Source organism: Bactrocera oleae, chromosome 5, assembly GCF_042242935.1.
Source record: "Bactrocera oleae isolate idBacOlea1 chromosome 5, idBacOlea1, whole genome shotgun sequence".
Lineage (NCBI taxonomy): Eukaryota > Metazoa > Arthropoda > Insecta > Diptera > Tephritidae > Bactrocera > Bactrocera oleae.
In genome coordinates this window covers 29,570,166-29,594,314 of record NC_091539.1, presented here as the reverse complement: position 1 = coordinate 29,594,314, position 24,149 = coordinate 29,570,166, and the positions used below count along the sequence as shown (strand labels likewise).

General features: G+C 33.1%; 2 protein-coding genes across 8 annotated transcripts in view; one reads left to right on the top strand and one right to left on the bottom strand.

The window, feature by feature from the left end:
- Positions 1 to 24,149, top strand: part of LOC106624805 (G-protein coupled receptor moody) — a 69,910-nt gene that overhangs the window by 40,782 nt on the left and 4,979 nt on the right. For 3 of the 6 annotated variants that reach the window (XM_070109437.1, XM_036362422.2, XM_036362425.2), the window contains one exon: positions 1,390 to 2,255. In XM_070109437.1, coding sequence (XP_069965538.1) covers positions 1,390 to 1,753 — 364 coding nt within the window. In that variant the 3' untranslated portion in view covers positions 1,754 to 2,255. Of the gene's footprint in view, positions 1 to 1,389; positions 2,256 to 12,602; positions 12,738 to 23,081; positions 23,557 to 24,149 lie in introns of those variants that run through there. The other 3 variants (XR_011396332.1, XM_070109438.1, XM_070109439.1) reach the window with 3 other exon arrangements.
- Positions 2,227 to 17,003, bottom strand: Sik2 (Salt-inducible kinase 2). 2 transcript variants are annotated; one of them, XM_070109433.1, is made up of 15 exons: positions 16,856 to 17,003; positions 15,340 to 15,497; positions 14,731 to 14,996; positions 12,825 to 12,941; positions 11,946 to 12,009; positions 10,736 to 10,851; positions 10,509 to 10,679; positions 10,314 to 10,437; positions 8,640 to 9,547; positions 8,290 to 8,517; positions 6,452 to 6,579; positions 6,270 to 6,382; positions 5,612 to 5,981; positions 4,574 to 5,547; positions 2,227 to 2,412 (listed from the first exon to the last, which is right to left on the bottom strand). In XM_070109433.1, the coding sequence occupies exons 2-15, from the start codon at positions 15,455 to 15,457 to the stop codon at positions 2,363 to 2,365; spliced, it is 3,747 nt and encodes a 1,248-aa protein (XP_069965534.1). In that variant the 5' UTR covers positions 15,458 to 15,497; positions 16,856 to 17,003; the 3' UTR covers positions 2,227 to 2,362. The 2 variants fall into 2 exon arrangements, with proteins under 2 accessions (XP_069965534.1, XP_014099435.2); XM_014243960.3 differs by having other exon boundaries at positions 4,578 to 5,547.

Genomic DNA, 24,149 nt, shown 5'->3' with positions numbered 1-24,149 from the left:
AATCTAAAACGAGCATACCAATTGACTTTGCGAGAGTATGAAATGTTCGGTTACATCCGAGCTTAGCTCTTCCTTACTTGTTTATTTATAATTTTTCATAATGCAAAAGCTCAAAACTAAAATCCAACTTCTAAAAATAGTTTAATTTTTTATATATTTTAAGATTATTTCAAATATATTCAAGATTATTTTTTAACTACTACAAAATATTGAGACTGGCAACCATGCGTTGCAAGAGATTGCTCTCTCACTCTCAGCTCACTCGTTGCTATGGAAAAATCTAAAATCTAAACTGTCTGTTGAAGCGGGCGGTAGAAGCGGTGGTGACTGATCATTTACATGGCGCTCTCATAAGATAGGTCGTATCAGCTGATTCGGGACACGGTTTTGCGTCGGTGACTGTTTGTGCCTTGAGAGTACAATCTCTTGCAACGCAGGGTTGCCAGTCTCGATATTTTGTAGTAATTAAAAAATAAATTTGAATACATTTGAAATATTATTTAGCTTAAAATCACAGTCGAATAAATTTATTTATAAATAGGTATACATTTTTAATAGTTGGATTTTAGTTTTGAGCTTTTACAAAATGAAAAACTATAACTAAAACACTAAATGTGTGAAAAATTGTGTATACAAATAGAAGAATGGCAACATTGGTGAAATGAAAACAAAAGAGAACAACTGATTTCTGCGTTGCACCTACGGGTATAACTTTTGACAAATTTAGTTCGATACGGGCGGTAAATACGGAAGGGAGGAATGTCGGTGACTGTTTGAGCTATAACTCAGCAGAACTGTATAAGCCTCCATCCGGTGTATGCTTTGTTCAACACACAAGCAGCCTCTTATGCTACAACTTGTTTAAAGTAGTTGAGAATTAACAAGTAACAAGTAGTGGTGATTTGGAATGTATGTATGTGATGCTTCACATACACCATAACCACTGCGTGTTAAACGTTTAACACAACCTTTTTCCGAACTCGCATTAGAAGTTTTACTTCAAAAAAATCTATAAATTAGATTGACCTCTCTGCTTGCATGACTTAGGTTAATACTTACTATTTTTCATTAATCCTCTGGTGTATTATTTGCAATACAGCGCTCTGCTTTTATTTGTTCTTTTCTTTGATTTATAAATATTCCCGTCAATCCAAAAAGTTTTTTCTATTAAGTATTGTACCGACCTTTTATAATATTCAGATATATATAAATATATTTATGCCCCGAGGTAAGTTAACTATATAAAGATGTATACGGCTTTTAAACGACAGTCAAATTGTTGCTAACAACCTAATACATGTAATTACATCACAGTCTAATAAAAGGAAAAATTTACCAATATAAATATACATATATGTATATATAATGCTTGTCTCGACTGCATTTCAGACATAAAGGATTCATAACCACATCTTTAAAAACATCTTTCAATAGGATCGCACCACGAAAAAGCCATTATATCTCTATGGGAAATACATCGAATGCCTCCTCTATATATCCGGGGAGAATGAGCCAGAAAGATCGAAGGTTACTAAAAATGATCTTGGTTATATTTATATCATTTCTTTTCTGTCATTTACCAATAACTATAACAAAACTTTGGAAAAGTACGACAGATTTACATATTGTTAATATAAGTGGATATTTACTGATATATTTGACCACTTGTATAAATCCCATTATATATGTTATGATGTCTAGTGAATACAGGCAAGCCTATTGGAATTTATTACGATGCCGGAAGAAAGCGTAAAGATTAGTGCAATGTTATATTCGGAAAGCCTTGCGGACATGGGCTCAGCTCATCCTAATACACATACGCATGTAACGCTTCAGTAAATATCCACCTCAGTGGAGAACAGAGATCACATAATGTATTAATTTAGCATAGAATAATCAGGAGGGTGTAAGTTATTAGTTATGACAATCAGAAAGTATTATGGCTACGCTACGTACCTTGCCAACAGGTTGCAAATGCACTTTATGAAAACTAATTTTAATTTCGAGTCCCAAAAAACACATTGCCAAATAAAATGAATAATAGTTCCAAAAACTGTTTTGAATTATGAAGATATTTAAATGATATGGGAATGTATGAATTCCGTATGTAAGCAACACAAATATATAGTAGGCATGTACGAGTTTACATGTATATTTATTTGTAAGAACTGTCGATGTTTATTTTAAGCAATATTATGCATAGTTTCACAATAATAACTATTACTATTAAAGTGTAAATGCAATTATGTAATTGATATTATTTTATTGTTCTTGTTTTCGATACGAATTAACTACGTAAATTGTTTAAGTATGTAAAGATCATACAGACTCCAAATGTTCAGCTAATTCCAGAATTGGGCTTTCACTGAGGGGCCTTATGATGGTTTGCCAGTTCGATGTGTAAACGTTTGTCTGAAAGAAAATATCATAAGCTGTAGTTATATGCAAAATATGTACATATACATACTTAAAAACCACAAAAAAGTTTAATATTATTTTCTTCCCTGAGTTTGTGTTGAATGAGTTAATTGGCTCTGAGCAAAAATTCAAATACTCGTTAAGGCTACAAATGTGTTACACTGAACCCTTGAGAACTCAAAAACTGTGTTCATAATCTAGTTACATAACACGCGCCATGGAGAAACAGGTGTTCTGAATTATAAAGTTTTCAAATTTGATATTATTGTGTTTGTTGTTAACTGAGTTTTTTAAAAAAATCAAAAGAAAACTCCATCAAATATGAGTGATCTTTTTGAATTAGAGAAGACGGAATAAGTTCAACAATCAGTGTCACACAAAAAGAGTTTTAAAAGTTTGAATATAAGTTTTTGACGGTTAATTACGGAATTTTGTGGATAACATATCCAAAGTTTAATCGGTAAAAATTTTTTTAATCATGAACGGAGAAAACATGGAATATTTTGTATTTTGGATTTGGTAAACTAAGCTTACATACATATTTCAAAATGTATAGCGATCCAATTGAAAAATAAAAGAAATAAGTAATAAAAAAGGCGGATGTTGCTTGGCAAAACCTTTTACATACAACTTCTGCTTCACTTTGGTTGAGACTTTTGTTTTGACAAATCAGTTTTATGCATGCTTTTGTAACAGCCCGTGCACATAGCGGCGAAGCAAAGCAAAGCGAAACAAAATATTGGGCAACTCCCATCTTTTTATACCACACTTTGACAAACAGCAATCGCCATTTTTATTCGACAGATGCACGGAAACAATGAGATCATTCTGACACAACCTTTGCCTTCTTCGCTTCGTTGTAAAAGTATGAATTGTCAAGCATTGCAAGGAATGTGGTATGTTTATGCTTTTACTTTCCATGCTAATTCTTTTAATGTACCATATTGTAGTTTCGGGTACTCATGAATTGCTGAGTTAGTTTGACGTTTCGAGGTTTCAGTGCATGTCACCTACGAATTTCAAAAATATAATTCGGATTTACGAAGACTTCAACGAATGGACTTTCGTAGATTCTGGAAAAAACAATCTTATGACAATTTCCGTGAAAGAACGGGACAAATATAAATATAGTTAAAAGTATAGCATTTAATTTAAGACTAAGGTCTTTAGTAAAAACAATGTTGCATTATGTCGAATGTGTCATAAGTTGTCGGTCGATTTAATTCATTCGGAAACTCTACAATGAAGTCATAGGAAATGTTGAATAAGTAGAAAGCTCAGGTCCGATTTTCATAATGTTTAAACTTACAATTATATTTATTGATTTGAATTTTCCCGAATTCTTGATTCGGCGCATTTCACTTTTATCCTTCAGAAGACACTCCATAATGCTTGCTTTTGACAAACATTTTATTTATATCAATAAAAGTTAACCATGATATTTATGAACTGTTACCTTTGACTAAGTTCAAAAATACATTTGATTTCAAAATTACTTTATCTAAATACTTCCAACAAAACAAAAACAAAACAAGAAAAAAGCGTTATCTTCGGTTCCTTCACAAATAAACAAGTTTTCATACAAAAACTTGATTATCGGTCAGTTTGAATGGCAGCTACGTATAACATACACGATAGTGGTCCGGAAGTGGTGGAAAATAATACATGCTGAATTCCACGAATATGTCTTGATAAGTAAAAAAAAAATTAAGACAGCAATATGCTATAGTGATCCGATATCGGCGGCGAAATGAGCAGATATATCAAAAACTGAAGGACTAGTACGCGTATATGCAGACAGACAGACGGATATGGCGATTTAACTCGTCACTCTAATCACCTATTTATATAAATATTTTCCGATGGATGTTACCAACTTCGTGGCAAAGTTAATATACCCTGTTCAGGTGTTCAGGGTGTAAAAAACTTTAGCTGAACGTTTTAAAAGTAAATTTTGTATTGGGTTAGAATTTACTCCTCTGTGTCGTTCATGAAAAATCAAATATGTACATATGACCTCCGAAGGTTAAGTACATACATTATAGATCTATGCGGGTATATGGATGCATAATGTTTTATTGCCATGGTATAATGAACTACTTGTATTACCATAAGATGATTTTTTTTACTTAGAGGATTTTCACCATTAGTTTACCTACATTTGCATGAAACTGTGGCGCTAAGCGTCCGCCGTTTTCAATTAATTTACTTGGTTTTTTCAATTGACTACTGTTCACAGTTGTTGGAAGTGAGCTCCAAGTCTCTGATGCGTGTCTACTCAACGGAGGTGTATATTTAGTAGGCATCGTGAGCATAGAAAGGTCTTGGGATTGCTGTTTTATATAAGACGTCTTCATGTAGTTATTAATCGTTGGGCCATAAGGCAGTGGGATTATTGATGACTGTTGGAACTTTGACGAACCCCGTTCAAACACGTTCAAACCATTTATGAAAAGATCGCTAGGTGGGCATGATTCTGCAGACTCAAAACTAGTTGCAATTAAGCCTTGACCAACAACTTGTTGTGGTGGACCTGCTTTAAAAGATTGTTCGCGCATCATAAGCTGTTGTCGTGAAATGTGAGACTCCAAGGCGAATTGTTTTTGCAATAGTTGTCGTTTTTGTTGCAATAGTCTGTGTTGTAGCAACTGTTGTTGAAGTGGCTGTCGCTGTATAACTAATGGATTCATGTTGCAAAGGAGCGTCATATCAGCACGAGCGTGCGAAGTCATAGGCAGATTACTTGCGTCGAAGCGTACATTATTTATGAATGGCGCGGGAAAATCTATAGTTTCGAAACTATGTTGTGGACGTACTAGAAGTGGCGTTCTCGGAGTGTGCGGAGATTGTACGAACTGATGATGCAAATCAAGTGACAGTCTATTTGGAATTGAGTAAAATTGACTACTGTGAAATTGATAATTGCCGCCGTCGTCTAGAGGTACTTTATTGCTACGATATTTAGATTTAAGTGATACAACTTCCTTTTGTAGTTGTTGTAATTCCAGCCAGCAATCTTGCTTCCGGGTATCATAACGGTAACTACCATAACCAACGCCAGAATTTAAAATTGTCATTGAATTCACAAACCCTTGAGCAACAAGACCATCACTTGCCCTTCGACCTTCCCTACAATATTGAAAAATAGTTAAATTGCTTCACTATTATATGATTTGATTAAGTAATTAAGCACCTAAAATGTATTGGAGACCTTTTATCAACACAATTAATGGGCAGCTTAGCACACAGCGTCGAAGAGTTACTTGAGACGGGTATTTGAAAACACGAATTATTACTATTATAGATGGAACGATCCGACATTCGATCTGATGCGGTAGCTAAGGTGGTGTTGCTAGCGCATGATGGCAAGCTGCTTGCTAGATCAATACTAGGTACCATGTTAAGATCTATACCTTCCAATACCGAGCAGTTGCTGTTTGATGATCCCCGGCTAAGGTTTTGGCTCAGGCTTTTAGAATAACTGGCTAATACGCCGCTCGATGAACTGCTGCTAGCATAAGACTGCATGCGCTGAGTTAGATCGCACGTCGATTGCGAACAATCTAGAGAATTATAAAAAGTGTATAAAGTGAACATTTGTTATGAATGCAAATATAAATAAACGCATTATTAATACATAGACATGTAAATAAATTCAGAGGTAGTCGAATATTTTCACATTAAAATACGCTGTGTGTCGGAAAAATTTATTGTATATAATTACTGGATATATAATTGTATATAGAGGATAAAATATCAACATAAGATTTAAAAAATATTTAAAATTAAAAACCAATACATCAAATACTTGTAGATTCGTAAATTACTTATATAGGTTTGTAGTCGCATACCTCTCATTTCATTTGTGTGGTCTGTTTCACAACCCTCGTCAGTACTAGTGCTGCACTGGGTGGTTATTTTCGTTGACTTCAGTCGAGATGCACATTTTTCGTTACAAAATTTCCTTTAAATAATTTGCAAGCACTTGATTTACGTATATATACTAAAAGAAATATCATTAAATTATCCTTACCTGCATTTGGAATCAGTCTGAGAAGATTTTGAGGTGCAACCGTTGTGAGCTTTGGACACACTTGTGGGAACACTTCTGTTTATGGCTGAATTTGATTTACTAGATGCAGGCTCTGTAGTTTCCAGTTTCTTTAAAACATTAATAAATTTTTATTTCAGATAGAAATGGTTTAAAACGTGTTTGTATTCAAACAAAAATTATAAAAATTTTATGAATTTCTATAAATTTTGTATACCATATTTTGTGAAAATAAAGCAATTACAATATAAAGCTTTACAGAAAAATTAAATAAAACACACCATACACTAGCTTTTGTTATACGTCTCATTGTATAGTTTCAAATTTAATATGCACCATATCTTTACAAAATCTGAACTATTTATAATATACTAGAGGACCCCGTCCACGCACATTAATTATAAACTATTCATTGCAGTAAAGTTGTGTTTATGAATAAAAACGAAAACGTTGTTTCCGTAGACCAAGGTGTTAAAATTTGAACATTACTTCCAATTTTGAAAATGATTGATCCAAATTTTCTTAGACTTGTTATTAAACACAAATAAACATAAGAGATACTATAAGATGTTGAAGTTTTTATTTTATTAATTTTATATTCAAATTTGTAACAAATAAGTAATATAAATGGTAGTTAGTTGATAACACTTTAGATATTGAAAAAGGGTAGATCATTCTAAAGTTTTAACAATAATATTTATAGTTTTTAATTATTAATATTTTCAGTTTAATTCAACCCATTCGTATCGTACATTCTAACAATATCATTGAAAAAAGTGGTAAGAGGGCCATTTTTTTATTAAATTTTCCAGTCAAAATGGATGCTACAATAATATTTCCTGTATTCTTTTTGACAACAGTAGCGAATGATATACTCTGATAACCTGGCAACAACTGTTGTATCTGGAAACTAATTTCATCAACATCTACATTTTTTACCGCAATGTAGCCCGATTATATATGAATATACTCTCAAATAATAAATTTTTTTCGTGAACAGGAGTGCAGAAATTGTCTGAATGGCATATATTTGACTGCAGTTCTATTCTACTATTTTTAAATATCTAGCAATTGTTTGAACATATTTGTGCTGTTAAATCAATTGGCTATTGTGTGCGCATATTTATGGTCCATCGAAGTGTTTCAACACTTCACCATAAGAGCCATTGCTTAAACATTCGTTAATCTCATTGGCTTAAAAAAAGCGAGGGATGACTAGGCTATCGGCAGTGGTAAGACAGCACCACCGAAATCTTCATCGTTGGCGTTTAAAGCATTGTTCTGTGCAAGAGAGATGTGCGAGAATATTTATGAGCAATTATGCACTCATCTCAAATTATAATTGAACTATTTATCAACACTGCAGACAAATGAGATTATCTGTTGTGATATTAAAATCTATTACCGGTTCCACATTTTGCATCTTAAAAAAACCGCCTCGTTCAGTAGCAACAATCAGTATAATCCATATACATATGTATACGAAACTTACTGTACCCTTGCAGTATCTGTGTTTTCTTTTTTTTGTTATTATTATTATTTTTTTGAGGTAATAAAATATTTAAATGATTCTTACATGAATTTTGAGCACATGCTTATGTTTTGAAATATAGTTTGAAAAGTATAATATGCCCATCCCCTGGTTTTAGACTACCTCCCAACAAATTTTCAGCCAAATCGGTCCGCCGTTCTTGAGTTATAAATAGTGTAACTAACACGACTTTCTTTTATAGATATAGATTATATATTAGAGTAATATCATTTTTTTCAGTCCGGTAAAAAATAATTAATAACGATAAATTACAAATATTAATACTCACTTCTATGGGAAGTGGACTTTCTTGTAATGTTTGGAAAAGTTTAGCTGCTTCTGCCGACATTTTGAAATGAAAATTCGCCTTAGCTTTTTGTCCGCTAGAAGAAGAATCGAAACTAGTTGAGCTTGACATTTTTTTTACATCTTTTACGTTCTTAAGTTCAATATGAACATCGCATTCGATTTCTGTTTCGCTATTAGCATGTGTCTTAGATTGTGAAATGGCAGTTGCCTATAAAAACAATGTGAAAACATGATTTTAAATTATTCAAAAAGTCGTTATAGCGTTAAAGGCACTCCGACACTACTAAAGGAAGGATTAGTTAAATCTATGAACTGTGATTATAAAGTTACTTGTTGTAATAGTAGACGGCAATCCTCTGAGCTTTGCTTAATTATACACTCTCTTAAGTTTTGCTGGAGCGGGTGAGACGAGCTCTCATTAATGATGTTTGGCGTAGCCAATAAACCATTTATATGTTCATTTGATAATAGATTCTCTTGGCGACATTTTTCACTAACAGTCGATAATTTATTGTCTGTACTATATGGCGATGCTATTGGGTGCTGGCTTGAACTTATATTGGCTCGACTTAAACGAGAAATCTTAATAGGTATCGGTCTTCCTTTTGCTAATGACTGGCTTATTTGGGCATCTTTATGGTCATAGTTTTTAATAGACGTGGGACCACAAATTTTATTATGTTCATGGATTTGGGTATTATCACAATTTGCAACGATTTTCTGGGAAAATTTCGTTGGAAAACTACCAAATTTTACTTCGTCTACGTTTGGCAGTGGTGATATTGTCTGTTCTTTTACTGTAGTATACGTTTGCTTGACTCGTTGTTTATCGATCGAAGGTCTAATTTTATGTAGTACTTTAGAAGATCCATGATATCCCATTGATGAAATGTGTGGCAGTGTATTATCACTTAAACGTTTGGAATATTCTTGCATATTTTTCTTACTATTAACTCGGTCTTGAAGCAATAAATATATCGCCGCAACATGGTCATAACTGTTCTTTTTCAAACTTGCTTTAGTTTTTTCTGGTGGTATTCCAGCGAATTCCGACATTATCCGTAGTATGTCCTCATTTGGTTCAATGCTTGAAGTTCCATCCATATTAACGTTACATTGTGATATAGCAACAGTATCACGAGCTTCTCCGCAAACCCAACGGTGACTTTTAATTTGATTGATTGTGTATCGTCGCGATGGATCAAGAACAAGCATTCTTCGAATCAAATGCTCACAATCTGAAATATATTCATTTTAGATTTATAAAAACAACTCAATCAAGGGTGTTGTGGAATTCAAGACGTTTTGTGTAGTTGTCAGAATTGCAAACCAATTCTGATTTTCAATTGTGTGTCAGAAACTGATTGGATTTTCATCTTTTCGAACACCTGCGAAACCAACATTCGAATCAGCTGTTCACTAACGTGATAAAACTTATAAATGAATAAATTTTGAAGCGTTTGATAAATTTAAAATACTGAATAAAGTCTGAAGTGTGCAATGAGTTATGCTATTTTAGCTTTTATTTTATTGGAAGAAAAAAGCAACGAAAAAATTAAAAGTAAGATATGAAGAGATCACAGTAATCCACTTGTTGCACCAGGGATGCGATTCCATGTGAAACTTGGTTTGTATTTACTTGTATGCTTGTATACATGCTTGCTTTATAGATTTATTTCGTCTTGTAAATCCTCCTAAAATATCTGGATATTTTCCAAAACTTAATTATGACATTTTGTTTTTTATTCTTATGTTTTTCCCTATGGAAATAAAGATAAATTAAATCGTAACAATAATATATATTAATTTCTTAACTAACTTACATTTCAAAGCTGTCAGCGACTATCCTCTTACTTTGTTTCTGATAACAAAACCGATAAAATTGGTTTCTGTGACACTCAAAGCAATAATATCTGAATTCATGACACATTTTTTATCGCTTTTAATTCTGATTCCGACAACTATCAGATTCTACAACCCCCCTGAATAAATAAAAAAATGCACCTGAAGACATGAAGAACGGGATCCTAAATCGTCCTGACAGTACTCGGTCCCTTAGACTCTGTAATGTAGATCCATCGAACGGGAGCGCCCCACAGACAAGAACATATAGTACCACACCTAGTGACTGTAAAGGTTGGTTTAAATAAACGCATACACTCACACGGATGTATTTGTAATTAAAATTAACATTAGTACCCATATGTCAATTTCCGGACCGGTATACTGTTTTCCTTCAAAAACTTCAGGTGCAGCGTAAGGAGGTGATCCACACCATGTTGCTAGCAATTCACCAACCTTAAAGTGGTTCGAAAACCCAAAATCTGCGATTTTTATATTCATATTAATATCAAGTAGAAGGTTTTCAGCCTAAAAATGAAAAAGCTTCAATTGTATTTCCGATCTGCAATAATTCAGTAGTTTACCTTTAAATCTCTATGTACAATATTTTTCATATGACAATATTCTACCGCTGACAAAATCTGCCAAAATTTACTTCTTGCAGAGCCCTCAGACATCCTTCCAAATTTTGCTATGTAATCTAAGAAAATGGAATCAAAATACGGCTTTTTTAAAAGGTCATCAGTTATGTTTATCTGAACACTGATAAAGCTAGAAAGCATCTAATAGCATTACGCCAATGAATTTAGAAAAAGGGTTGCAGCTACAAACCATTATGATCCTTGTTATTATCACCAAACATCGGTCGACTCAAATACGAATTTAACAGTAATTTTCAATTGACCAACGATTTTCCACATTTATAGCACTTAAAATACCTTTAAAAACTTTTACATTTTTTTAGAAGAAGTGATTATTCTGAATAAATTTTTTTATACTTTATATGTATACTCGTATACCATCATGCTGAAAGGTTCGTATCTAGCGGCTCTAAAACTTTGTCCACATGGTTTGTAGTTGCAAAAAAAAAGGCTTGAACATATGTATGTATGGCTCAATCTAGTTTTAAATGTGTGTTTCATGTCACGCAACCGGGTTAGTTGGTCAAAATATATAAAACTAATACAAGTAAGAATAAATATTGTTTCGAGTAATAAATTAAATACTACGAAATGGGTTGTCTATATATCTTGAACAGAGATTGGACATTCGGAACAAAACCGAAACCGAACCATAAAGCAGTTCCACAAATTTTAAGAATAGAAAGCGTATTAATGTCTGCTCAAATTTATAATTTATCTGCGAATATATATCATAACAAAAATTAAGGAAGAGTTAAATTCGTGAGAAATCAGTCGCTGGATATTTTTACAAGTTGTAGAAATACCTATGTATATATAAAGTACAGTATGAGTAAAATTGTATGACAGAAAATTAGGTAATGGAAATCACTTGGCTCTACTTAATAATTAAAAACTATATATTTCGTTCATTAAATTCATATTGATCACAATTTTCTCGCTCTTCTGTAGCGCCTATCCTTTTGTCCTTAACAGGAAGCAGTGGTATAGAGCAAAAATTTTGAGAATTGCGCTCAGAATTACGATTTCCGTTGTTAGTAAAAAAAATGGAAACAAACATATTATTTAATCTGAATCGTTGAACCGTTATTATGTGAGCAACATGTTAAGATAATGTAATATTTGATATACATACACACTGATATTTACTTACCAAATATTTCCCCTTGACTAGCGTATTCAGATACTATGTAAATCATATTTTTCGTTTCCATCACCTGGAAATTATTTTATAAAAATTAGAAAAGAGAGAAAATTTTCATTCATTAAGATATCTTATATATTTTTTTATATTTCATAATGACCATCCTCATAAACAAGATTTGGTTTTGATAATGATTATTATTGTTTTGCTTTAATTGTTATCAATGTTTAAATATTCTTCATATTGCTCAATAGAAAATACTACTATATCTTATTATTTGGATTCGAGAGCAATACTATGAAGTAACTATAATTATATACAAATTTATATATACAAGTATGTATACAAATAATTAAGTTCAAGATTATTCTTTTGTTCAACTAATGCGCACACATACCAATTTCCTTCAATTAGAAAATCCCCATTTACGAATACACGTATGGAAATAGCTATATCTTGCCTTATGCCGAACTAACCAAGCATAAGTAATGTCGCAAGTCTTAAGAGATCCACTCTCAGAGGTCTACTTGGTTTTTATAGACATTTCATGTGTCAAAAAATGTATTTCTCATGACATTTTGACCAAAATATAAAGTAACGAACTATATTTATTTATTTATATTTCTATTGTTTATTCTTCTTTCTTTCTTTCTATAAACTACTCAGGACTGATGTCCATGCACATGAATAACTCTGGTGACCATAGTTCGACGTAATGAACCCCTGTATATTTATGGTATGTAAATATTATGGTGGGAATAGGTGGAGTATGCTCGTATATCATTATGTATGCTCAGGTTAATTATTTTGTTTCGTTATGGCGTATAATTAATATTACAATTAATACAGCTTTTTAATATATATTTATTAAACACTTGTATGCATTACCTGGTAGAGTTTGATGATGTGTGGATGATTTAATCGTTTCATTATTTCAACTTCACGGTAGACCTTTTGCAAGTTTATTGAATCCAACTGGCTCTTGTCAATTATTTTTATAGCGACCTTAATAAAAGAATGTATTTACAATACTAACAGGTTTGATAAAAATTATATCATGGATTTTTTTGTCCAAAAGGTCTGAATCCAAATCACAAAGTCCAATTCGTAAACATAAAAGATTTTCGAGCAGCCATATAGGTAAGTAAGAGATACCCTTAACATTAATACTAAGCTTAAACATACCGATTTGCTAATTCAATAAAGATGTAAATATCTTTACCTTGTGTGGTGATTTTATACTCTCAGAAAATGTTGCAACAGAGTATAATAGATTTTATACCTAACGGATGTCTATAACATCTAAAAGTAATCATGATAGATATAGAATTATATATATACATACGTACTTGTATATAAATAATCAGGATGACAAGACAAGTGGAATTCAGGGTGATTTGTTCGTGCAAGCGATAACTTGAATAAAAAATGGAATTGAAACTTGGTACAAGTGTTCCTTGGTACTATAACAAACTTGGTACTATTGCAGATGGGCGGAATTGGGATATTGTATATCTTTTAAGGGGCATCTTTTACAAACGATTTTTACGAAAGTTAATGAATAACATTTTCCTGACGCTTTACTTTACGGAATACGGTATATAAATCAAGCGCCAGTAAAGCCATATCAAACTTTGTTGCCATATCAAACTTATCGAAATCGTCAGCGCCTATGGCTTACTTTTTACCGAAAATATTTGTTACCGATCAATACTTCCCTTAGTCTCCATATACCTAATTCAAAAATTTTCGAACTTCCGGTTAGTTGAGTTTATACACATATACATATGTACATGTCTCATTTGTGTCAACTAGGTTGATTTTGATAAAATACCGCAGACAAGAAGGCAAATATAGTAATAAACTAAGTAACTCTATGCCATATAATTTTAGTTATTAAAATAATAAATTAGTATAAAATTTTGTAAACACCTAAACGTATTTCCTTTGCTTTGATCCTAACAAATTGCGAGTGTAAAATATTCGGTTATACATAACTTACTTCCTTACTTGTTCGGTCCGTTTATCTGTTTATCTGAAGCAATATGGTAAGTATTTGATAACTGTCTAAAATTTTTTCGATATTATTTGAGAAAACTTATATGAGTATAAAATGGATACTAACTTAGTCTTATATATAAAAATGAAACACTATTTCATTATGTAGTCCCAAAACGTCACAATTTGCACAGTTATTAGTTTATTCCTGCAGAAAGTTCTAACAGAAGCCTTTTTTTGCAAAATCACTATCGATTATGCAGTTTCATTCGATGAACGTTGAACGAAACATTACCATATGATCTCCTCCTGCACCGTTATACACTATAACTATTATGTACAGTCGGTAAGTTATAGGTAAGGCAGGGTGCTGATTCACATTACGCCTCACATATCATCATGAGATTGTGTACTTGGAAACGTGTTTTTATTCATCGTGATAAATAATATAATATAAATTTTGGCAATTTCATGTTAGTAACAACAAGGCGTTGTCTTCTAGTTTGGAGTAGGAGAAATATTTAATTTTTCCTACCAGTATAATGGATATTATAAATGGAGGAAATAAATTTAACTCCATGCACCATTTCAACAAAGCATTTTGTTTTTCCGTCATTTGTTGCCCATTTCTCTAAACGAAGGCTTTAGGATTCCCTTCAAACGATTGCCAATCGCGTTTATACAGAGAAACTTCTGCTATATTAATTTCTCAAATACTTTCAGGTTTCACTTAAGCGATTTAATAATATCCCAATAATACTTCAACTAAATCATTGCTGTCATACGTTTCCCTTACCTCGTTTTTAGTTATTCTGTGCCGTGCAAGTTTGACAACGGCAAAATTTCCTTTGCCAATCGTTCTCTCAATATCATAAAAACCAACTCTTATCGGTTCCCTCGGCTTCAGTGCTGCTTTTGAAGCCAACGTACTCGAACTCACTGAATCTGTGGCACCATCATCAAGAATAGAAACTGGCTTCGCCTGTCCTGAACTAGTGATTTCCAACGAATCCGAATTCGAGGGGAGTGTTTTGGTCGGCATGTCTCTGGAAGCGGACCTATCTGAAATATAAAACATTAATAAGAACATTGTCTGTAAATATGGATTTAGCAACACCAAATACGAGTATCTAAAATAATATTCATATAGTTGGAGATACTTTGTTCAGACCGAATCATGGGTAGTACAATAACATTCATGATCCCAACCAGTCTTGACTTTAATACGTAGAAGTGTAAAAAATAGATTAAATTTTTAAATTTGTTTAAAAGATTCTGCTTCTATTCGAATTGTTTCATCTTTATGTTAAAGTTTTTCATACTAACTGTGTAAATTATCGTAAAACAAATTACTTAACTTCAGCTAACAATTCATAGTTATGCAACTCAAAGCTTATATCCTTACCATATTTGGTGTCTGTTTTACTTTCAACATCTTTTGTTTGCTTCAAGTTAGTCGACTTCGGTGCTTCCAAGGAAGTCGGGGGTTTACTTTCTTGTTCCTTACGTTCATTACTACTCATGATAAATCAATTAAAATAGTGCTCCATATACATGATGACCCTGTAATAATGTACATATATATTAGTAGGTCTTACCAATCACTTATATGTACTTATAATAAGAAAGACTAAGTTAGGGTGTAACCGAACATTTTATACTCTCTTGTCAAAGAAATCGTCAATGAATTGGTAATATAATCCATATTGCGTTACCACATATTGCTTCGTATCCCAAATATTTATATTGACATTCCAATGAATAAATAAATGTGATATAAATTTAACTAGAGAGGTTAATGTTCCTATTATATATTGGTTATATGAGGAAAAAGTCAACAGAGACGTTTAGACACATATCTAGACTAATTTCATTCATATTCAGCTTTAAATCTAATTTTGTTTAAGAAAACCTATTCACATTAAAATATCACACATCTTGACCAACATAAACGGTTTAAAGTCAGATGGAAAGTCCATATCGGGTTCAAAGTTATCCAAAAAGTCGGAAATCATATATTGAATAAGAATATCAAAAAATAATTAATTTTGCTAAGATATCTTACATACTGATCGATATATACGACATAAGATCAATCGGAAGTTCGAACTTTGTTTTATTAGGTATATGGGGAATAGGAGAAGTATTGACCCGATTTTGTCCATTTGTGGCAAATTTGGTTGAAATTGGTCAAGTAGTTCCTAAAGTTTGGAATTTCACCTAAAAAGGGTGGTGCTATGCCCATTGTCCAATTTCGATATAGACTCCTATGAAGCCGCCCCGAAACAGAAGGAGAGTTTTAGAAATAATTTTGGGACCCTTTTTAGTCTTAGTTTCAGACCTTTGAAATGAAATTTTATATATAAATAAATATATGTGTATATATCTACGAAAATCCCAAATTTAAATAAATATTAAATCACACATATTATATACATATTTTGGTTTTGCATCATCATATGTCTGTTAGAAATGTGGACATATGTACTGAAATTGTCAGGACGAAGCCATTTGTAAGCCTTTTGGTAAATAAAATTTAAATTGCAATTTGCAAAAACTTTAGATAAACATTCATACTATTCATTGACAGAAATACATGAAATCGTACATATCCCTCATTTGGTAAATTGATAATGCTATCACAATCGCGTGAAAAATCAATAGTGGATTACCTACGATAGCTTGAAAGTGTATACATCTTTTACACTGCATTTCACTGGCTCAGGAAAGTGGGGATTCAAACCATACTAATTCTACGTAATTTTTGCTAGACGTGGATATTTATGAAAATATGGCGGAAATTGTTGAAACTTAAATCCACTTTTCTTTACGCTTAAAGATCGGCGTTTTTACAAAATGAGCATATACTGTTTCGCTGATATGTAAAAATAGACACTAAATATTATTTACCGTTAAATTACCTTTCTCGCAGTTATTGTCCCTGCATCTTTCTAAGATACGCCATTTCTTATATTAAAAACCTTATCTAAATTTAATGAAATACAAAAACGAAGTTTGGTAATGCTTATGTATGACACAAAATAACCATTTGACAGCTTAAGTTCAGCCAAAAACTTTTTTATTTTCATTTAAATAGTATTTATACTATTGCCATGCGCAAAGTGTATATCAGTGATTTTACACTTAGCCAAAACTACTTTCCGCAAATTCACCAAATATAAAAAAAACACGTTAAAAAGTCCCGATGAATAAAAACGTATATATTATTAAATATTACATAACATTCCTAGAGGTTTCGTAGCAACAGTTGCAAATATTTACAATCGAAAAAAGAATTTTGTATATTAATTGTAGAGTATGCCTGTTTTTTTTTTGTTTTATAAAAACATATTTTTTATACCAATTCATTTCAACTAGTGAAAAAGTAAAAATTGTCAATATGAATATACCTACTATACTCGTATACTACAACAAATTGGACTTGAGTTATATCTTATTCACGTGATTTAATATTTCGATGCTAAAACCCGAACTTTACACCATATGGTAGATTTTTCGTCTGATTATTTTATTATGCGTTGAAAATACGATTCAAATATGAATCTAGACAAACCACGGCGGGAACAGTTCCGCAAAAAATACCACTATAATATTTCACATATTAAGGAATATGTAATAATACCGAATATTGAATAGAACAAGGTATGGACCGATTTCATTAATTTTTTTCTTGCTAAATTAAATTGTGGTAAAAAATTTAATTTCATGCCAATCAACCGTGTTATCAAAATCCCTCTATTAGGTAGATTAGAGATAAAGAATATACTGACGTCGTTTACTTTTGGCATTGAACTGAAGCATTCTCGACAAAATCTTTCCACTGAATTTTATTAAGATAACTTACACAATTGCCGATGTATTTATCTTTGTCAACTTTATACTAGAATAATGATTATCGAATTATCGATTGATTGGGCCTATTTTCGACACTACAGTATGTTTCAAGTTATGTTTTTAAACATTTCCGATGACTTAGTAGATTCTATGTGCTTTCATTATCAGCAACAACTAAGGTCACCAGAAACTAGGCAATATGCTACACTTCATTTTGCTAGCTGCACTATGATACTTTGGCAGCCGATGGCGAACGGAGCGAGCTTCTTCTTTCTCTTCTCTATTTTTGAAAACTATTATTCGAGGGCGGTGCGATAAATATTTAACTTACAAAAGAAAACCGAAGATTTTAGAAAAATGTGTATTTATTAGCATTTAACTTAGTATCATTTTAGCTCTAAACACTTAACCCAACGATGTCCCAACTTCTTTAACCCCTTTGAAGAATATTTTTTCTGCAAGCCAGAAAAGTGAGCCCCCATGACAGCTCAAGCTTGTGAACATAAAACCAAACAAGTTTAAAAAAAAATTCTGTCGGAAATATTTAGAGTGTTGACAATACAAATTCGTAAACACTGTGTAATAATTTTTTTTTGATATTTATTATTGCCCGCTGTATATAATATATTAAACAAGTTTTTTGCATATACAGATAAATAATAATGTAAATCTTATATAAAATGCACCCACTGCTGCATTCATTTCTCTATATATCACATCTGCCGTTGATATGACTCTGTGCATACTGAAGTTATGGAGGGACTTCTCCAGCCTGCTGAAAGTGTTGTGAAAGTGTAATATCTGGAGATTGAATAGGTGTTCCATTGCCGACCATGAAGAGGTTCGAATAGAAACTACCCGTCTGAAGAACAACAAAGAAGCAGGGGCCGACGGACGGGTCGATCTATTCAAATACGGAGGCGAAGAATAAGGGGATCCCACAATCTGCGCCCATTACCGTGGGATAAGCCACCTTAATATCGCATATAAGGTCCGATCGAACGTAGTGTGTGAAAGACTAAAGCCCACCGTCAGCAAACTGATTGGACCTTATCTATGTGGCTTTAGACCAGGCCTACTACTACTATCGATCAGGTTTCACTATGCGCCAAATCTTGGAAAAGACCCGCGAAGATCGACACACACCACCTCTTAGTCGATTATCAAGCCACCTTCGACAGCACGAGAAGGAGCTGCTTCTATCCCACTATGTCTGAAGTTAGCAACCGCGCAAAACTAATACGGCAGTATAAACTGACGTTGAGCAACACCAAGAGATCCGTCAGCATCGGATATGACCTCTCCGAACCGTTCGATACCTAGCGAGGTTTCAGACAAGAAGGCTTCCTATCATGTGACTTCTTCAATCTATTGCTGGAGAAAATAATACGATAAGAGTATACCCTGCTGGCGTACGCTGATGATATTGATATATTGGCTTCAATAACCGCGTCGTTAGTTCTGCTTTTTCCAAACTAGATAAGGAAGCGAAGCGTATGGGTCTGATTGTGAACGAAAACAATACAAAATATCTTCTGTCATTAAACAAACAGTCATCGCATTCGCGACTTGGCTCACACGCCAAGCCTTGAAATCCATCGCAGAATCACTCTTGGCAGCTGGTTCTAACATTTTTTGGACTGAGTAGACAATTGAAAATAAAGTCCTCCCTCGACGAACAAAGACAAAACTCTACAAGGCCTCATCATTTCCGTCCAGCTTTATGGTGCGGAGGCATCGTCAATGCGACATCTGATGAGTCGGCGTTTGGAGTGTTCGAGAGAAAAGTTTTGCGGAAGACTTATGGTCCTTTGCGCTTTGGCAATTTCGAATACCGTAGTCGATGGAACGATGAGCTGTACGAGATATACGGCGACATTGATATAGTTCAGCGAGTTTAGGGTCCGAGTGTCGAAGTCGATGCAACTTGTTGGACACAGCTATTGAAATGTTCGACAGCTACAATAATGTTTTCGCTTGTTTTCAGAAGTAGCTTTAAGGTAATTGTTGAAGACACTGATTTTCGGAAGTAACTCCAATAAGTTTTTTTTTGTGTAAACGGCATTGAGGGGATGGGTCAGCTATCTATAGTGATTTAAACAGGAGAGTGATCAGATGATAATTCTTAGCATGAACTACATGTAAGGTGATTTTAACTTTTTTATAGCCGTATTGAGTTGTCTGTTCTTGGGCGTAATGAAACGGGATCCCTTTAATCTATAAATTTGAAAAATCGCATTGTAGTCACCTCCCCTAGGTTTTTATATACCATACAGCCTCTTTATTTGCACACAGGTATTCTGTGCCAATAGGCTCTTGTATGCCCATATTGTTGGCAATTTGAGCATTGCGAGATTTCACGCTTTGGGCGAGGGTGGTCAAATACAAGTTTTGTATTAAAGAGATATTTCTCTTCGTAAATATCCTTATTGTTTGAGCTCCCCTAAAGTTCGACTACAAACATTGGTAATGGGTTTTTCGTTTTTCTATGTTTCATGATCTAAATGTTTATTGGGGTATGACCTAAACTTTTTATTTCATCTGAAATTTCTTCAGGGTTTATGGAAGGGTGCTTATTCTTCTTATTCTCCACTCTTGGTTTGGCTTGTATGTGTAGTGTGCAGTGTTCTTTTCTTCGAGCTGACTTACTATACTGCCTGTATTTTAACTCATTATTAACAAGTTTGAAGTTACATGAACTTTAAGTTTTAGTTAGGAGCTACATTAGTGTGATATTGCTCACTTTGTCAACATATATTGGTGGTGGTTTGGGGATTTTTTCTTGGGACGATACTTTGTTTTAATTTGCTCCTTGAATTTCTAAAGAAGAAAACCTATCCTCTGTGGGACACTTAACCAATACCGATCAAGCTTAACTTGTTTTTGGGAGGAGTATACAGGCATTTTTAGAAACTAGGTGATTTTCAGTTTTTTTTTATTATTAATTTTTTATTTGGCAGCTCTATTCTTCCCCAGCAATTGCAGCAGGAGAAAATTGCTACATACTTGTAGGCTGACACGTTTTTGATGTGATTAGCTGTTTTTTGTTTCTCGCGCCAAAAGTTAAGTTTATTTTGTTTTACTCAAAAATTGTTTTTGATTTAAAATATTAACACTGCACTTAATTCTGCGTGTACATACTTTTATAACAACTGGATTCCACCCGAAAAACGCACAAAATTACTGAGCAACACGACCGCACTCAGTAACAGCTATATGCTAATCTATAAATTTGAAAAATTTATAATGTCCATAGTAGTGTTTGCGATAGGTCAGTAGTTTATGTTTTTGCTTTACAGTCATCAAGAACCACTGGTATATTCGATTTCTTATCATACTATTTTTTAACCTCTTTTTTCAGTTTTTTAGGAGTATATTATATTATATAAACTGAATTTAATATTTAGATATGTACAATATATAGCACAGATGGCACAGAATTATTAGCCGTCTTCGATTCACCACTTCTCTGTTCACTATATTTACACACTGCACATTTGACAAAAAATTCACGTGTAAAAGCAGCAATAAAGTTACCGAGTTCAATTCGCTATAAAAGAGGTAACTTACTCTCAAAAATTAAAATTGTTCAACTAACGGTAACTCCAGTACTTCATGTATTGAGAAAATGGGTAATGTTGAAAATTACTGAAAGAACGATAACTAAAAAAATTATTGCGTCTGAGACATTTAATTTTATACGCAAAATGGTACGGAAAGGCTTCATAAAAATCGGTATCAAAATTGTGCCTTTATTTTTTCTCCAAAATATCGGTAGAACTCCGAGGTATATTATTGAAATTCATTCCTTAGGTCAAAAGAGGGTAAAATCGGGTCAACAATCAAATTAGCTCTATATTCTCTTAGATTTTTGAACTTCCGGCTTACTTTATACCGTATATATCGATCAACATGTGACATATCTTAAAAAAACTGAGTGAGCCTGATTTTCTAATAACGATTCATCTTTGTGCCAAAAATGGATAAAATCGGGGAAAAACTTGTCCTAGCCCCAATATAACTAATATCAGGATTTTCAAACATCTGGTTGTTTTTCCTCCTTATATATTGGTAATTGTATGTGAAGAACTTTAATGAAACTAAATTAGCATTTCTTTCTTTTAAGTTTCTTTTAATTTTTAATAAAGCCAAAAATTTATAAAATCGGGTCACTACCCCTATCTTTCATATACCTAACATAAAGTGTTCAAAGATCCGGTTGGCTTTATACCGTATATATTGGTCAATATGTAGATATCTCAGCAAAATTAACAGAACGAATAATATTGAATATTCTATTGTTTAATGCCGATAATGTGTGAAATCTGGTCTACGAATTACGCCGACTCCTATATACTATATCTAATGATTTTCGTTATGCCGATGAATGGGTGAGTTATCTATATATTATATATAAAACAAAGTCGGGTTTGTTCCAACACTTATAACTCGAGATCGGCTATACCAATTTTCATGGTTTTTGGTTCGTTGAATTTGTTCCCGCCTCGAATAGCAGAATACATCTTAAAAATAATGAAAACTCGACGAAAACATAATTATAAAAGATGAATCATTTTTCCTAAATGTTACTTTGTTTCGCACCTGCCAAACATTTGTTGTCCATCCTGTCAAATATTATAAGTAATGGTTGACATGCGTTCAGAAATAATGACAAATGGTTAATGTTTACGCGTGCGTTCATAAATTAATTTTGTGTAAATTCAAGTTTATATTCTCGAAAACAATCGAAATATGTTAACGAAAAAGTAAATGTCTTATGTTGTCTGTGATTTTTCTAAGATTAATAATTATTAAGGTTAAAAGGTGCACTATCCAAAGTAGTATTTTATTATCTAAACTATTGTCTCTGTCTCGGAAGTTCAGGTACTCTTTAAATTTGTTTGCAAAGAGTAAATTTGTTTGTTTTGTGTGGTTTTGTGCGAGTACATATTCAGTATTACTATTCATAACAAGGCCGCGTCCTAGAAGATCTAATCTTTCCCAGCGAAACCGTAATGCAATTAGGCAACGGAACGGATAATCACGAAATTTTCTAGAAAACACTCAAAAATACAATTCAAATTACTTCATTTGGGGCAGAAATTGTCGAAGAACACGTATATAGTCCGACATTTAAGGTAATTTATGTTAAATACTTTATTTTCTGTGATGGTAAAAAATTGTTGGAATGTAGTTTGTTAGATTTCTGTATTTGTCTCTAAAACAAAAATTTAATGTTACCATTTAAAAACAAAAATGATTGTAAATCTAACTATGCCTTTGAATTTACAGATTCAATGTCAAATTTACCATCGCATTGGATCATTGCATAAATTCCAGCAAATATACTTCATGGGCAATATGGAAGAACAACTTGACAGTCAAGCGATCAACACAGCTATGAAAAGAGCAATTCTCCAAGATCTGCAGCAACTGATCTATGAACATCATGCATTGGTCAGGCTGTTCAAGACTGCATTAAAGCGCATGCCAAGTGATAATTATAAAGTTGTGATCAGAGCAGATAAACGACCAGCTGGCACACACGAACGCACATTTAATGCTCCAACAATCGATGAAGTAGCAATTTTGATTGTTGGTGAAAACTTGGAAACACATGATATTGTACTTACACGACGCAATACTGGACAACTACAAAAAATATATGAAACACACCGTTCATATGACAAATTACAATACCCGCTGATGTTTTGGCAAGGAGACGATGGATATCACTTCAATATCAAAATGATTAATCCATTGAATGGTAAGCATCAATATCATAGTTTTCATTTATTTGATGGCTCGTGAAGCAAATCTCGACCCTATATGCGATAAGCTACAATTTAGAAACATTAAAATAAAATAAAGGGATCGCGGAAAGTGTTACGAACATAAAGAGTCGATACAATCTACTACTCCTAGGAATATACTTTTTATACTCTCGCAACCTGTTGCTACAGAGTATAATAGTTTTGTTCACCTAACGGTTGTTTGTATCGCCTAAAACTAATCGAGTTAGATATAGGGTTATATATATATAAATGATCAGGATGAAGAGACGAGTTGAAATCCGGGTGACTGTCTGTCCGTCCGTCCGTCTGTCCGTCCGTCCGTGCAAGCTCTAACTTGAGTAAAAATTGAGATATCTTTATGAAACTTGGTAGACATGTTTCATGGTACCGTGAGACGGTTGGTATTGCAGATGGGCGTAATCGGACCACTGCCACGCCCACAAAACGCCATTAATCAAAAACAAATAACTTGCCATAACTAAGCTCCGCAATAAGATACAAGACTGTTATTTGGTACACAGGATCATATTAGGGAGGGGCATCTGCAGTTAAAATTTTTTTTTAA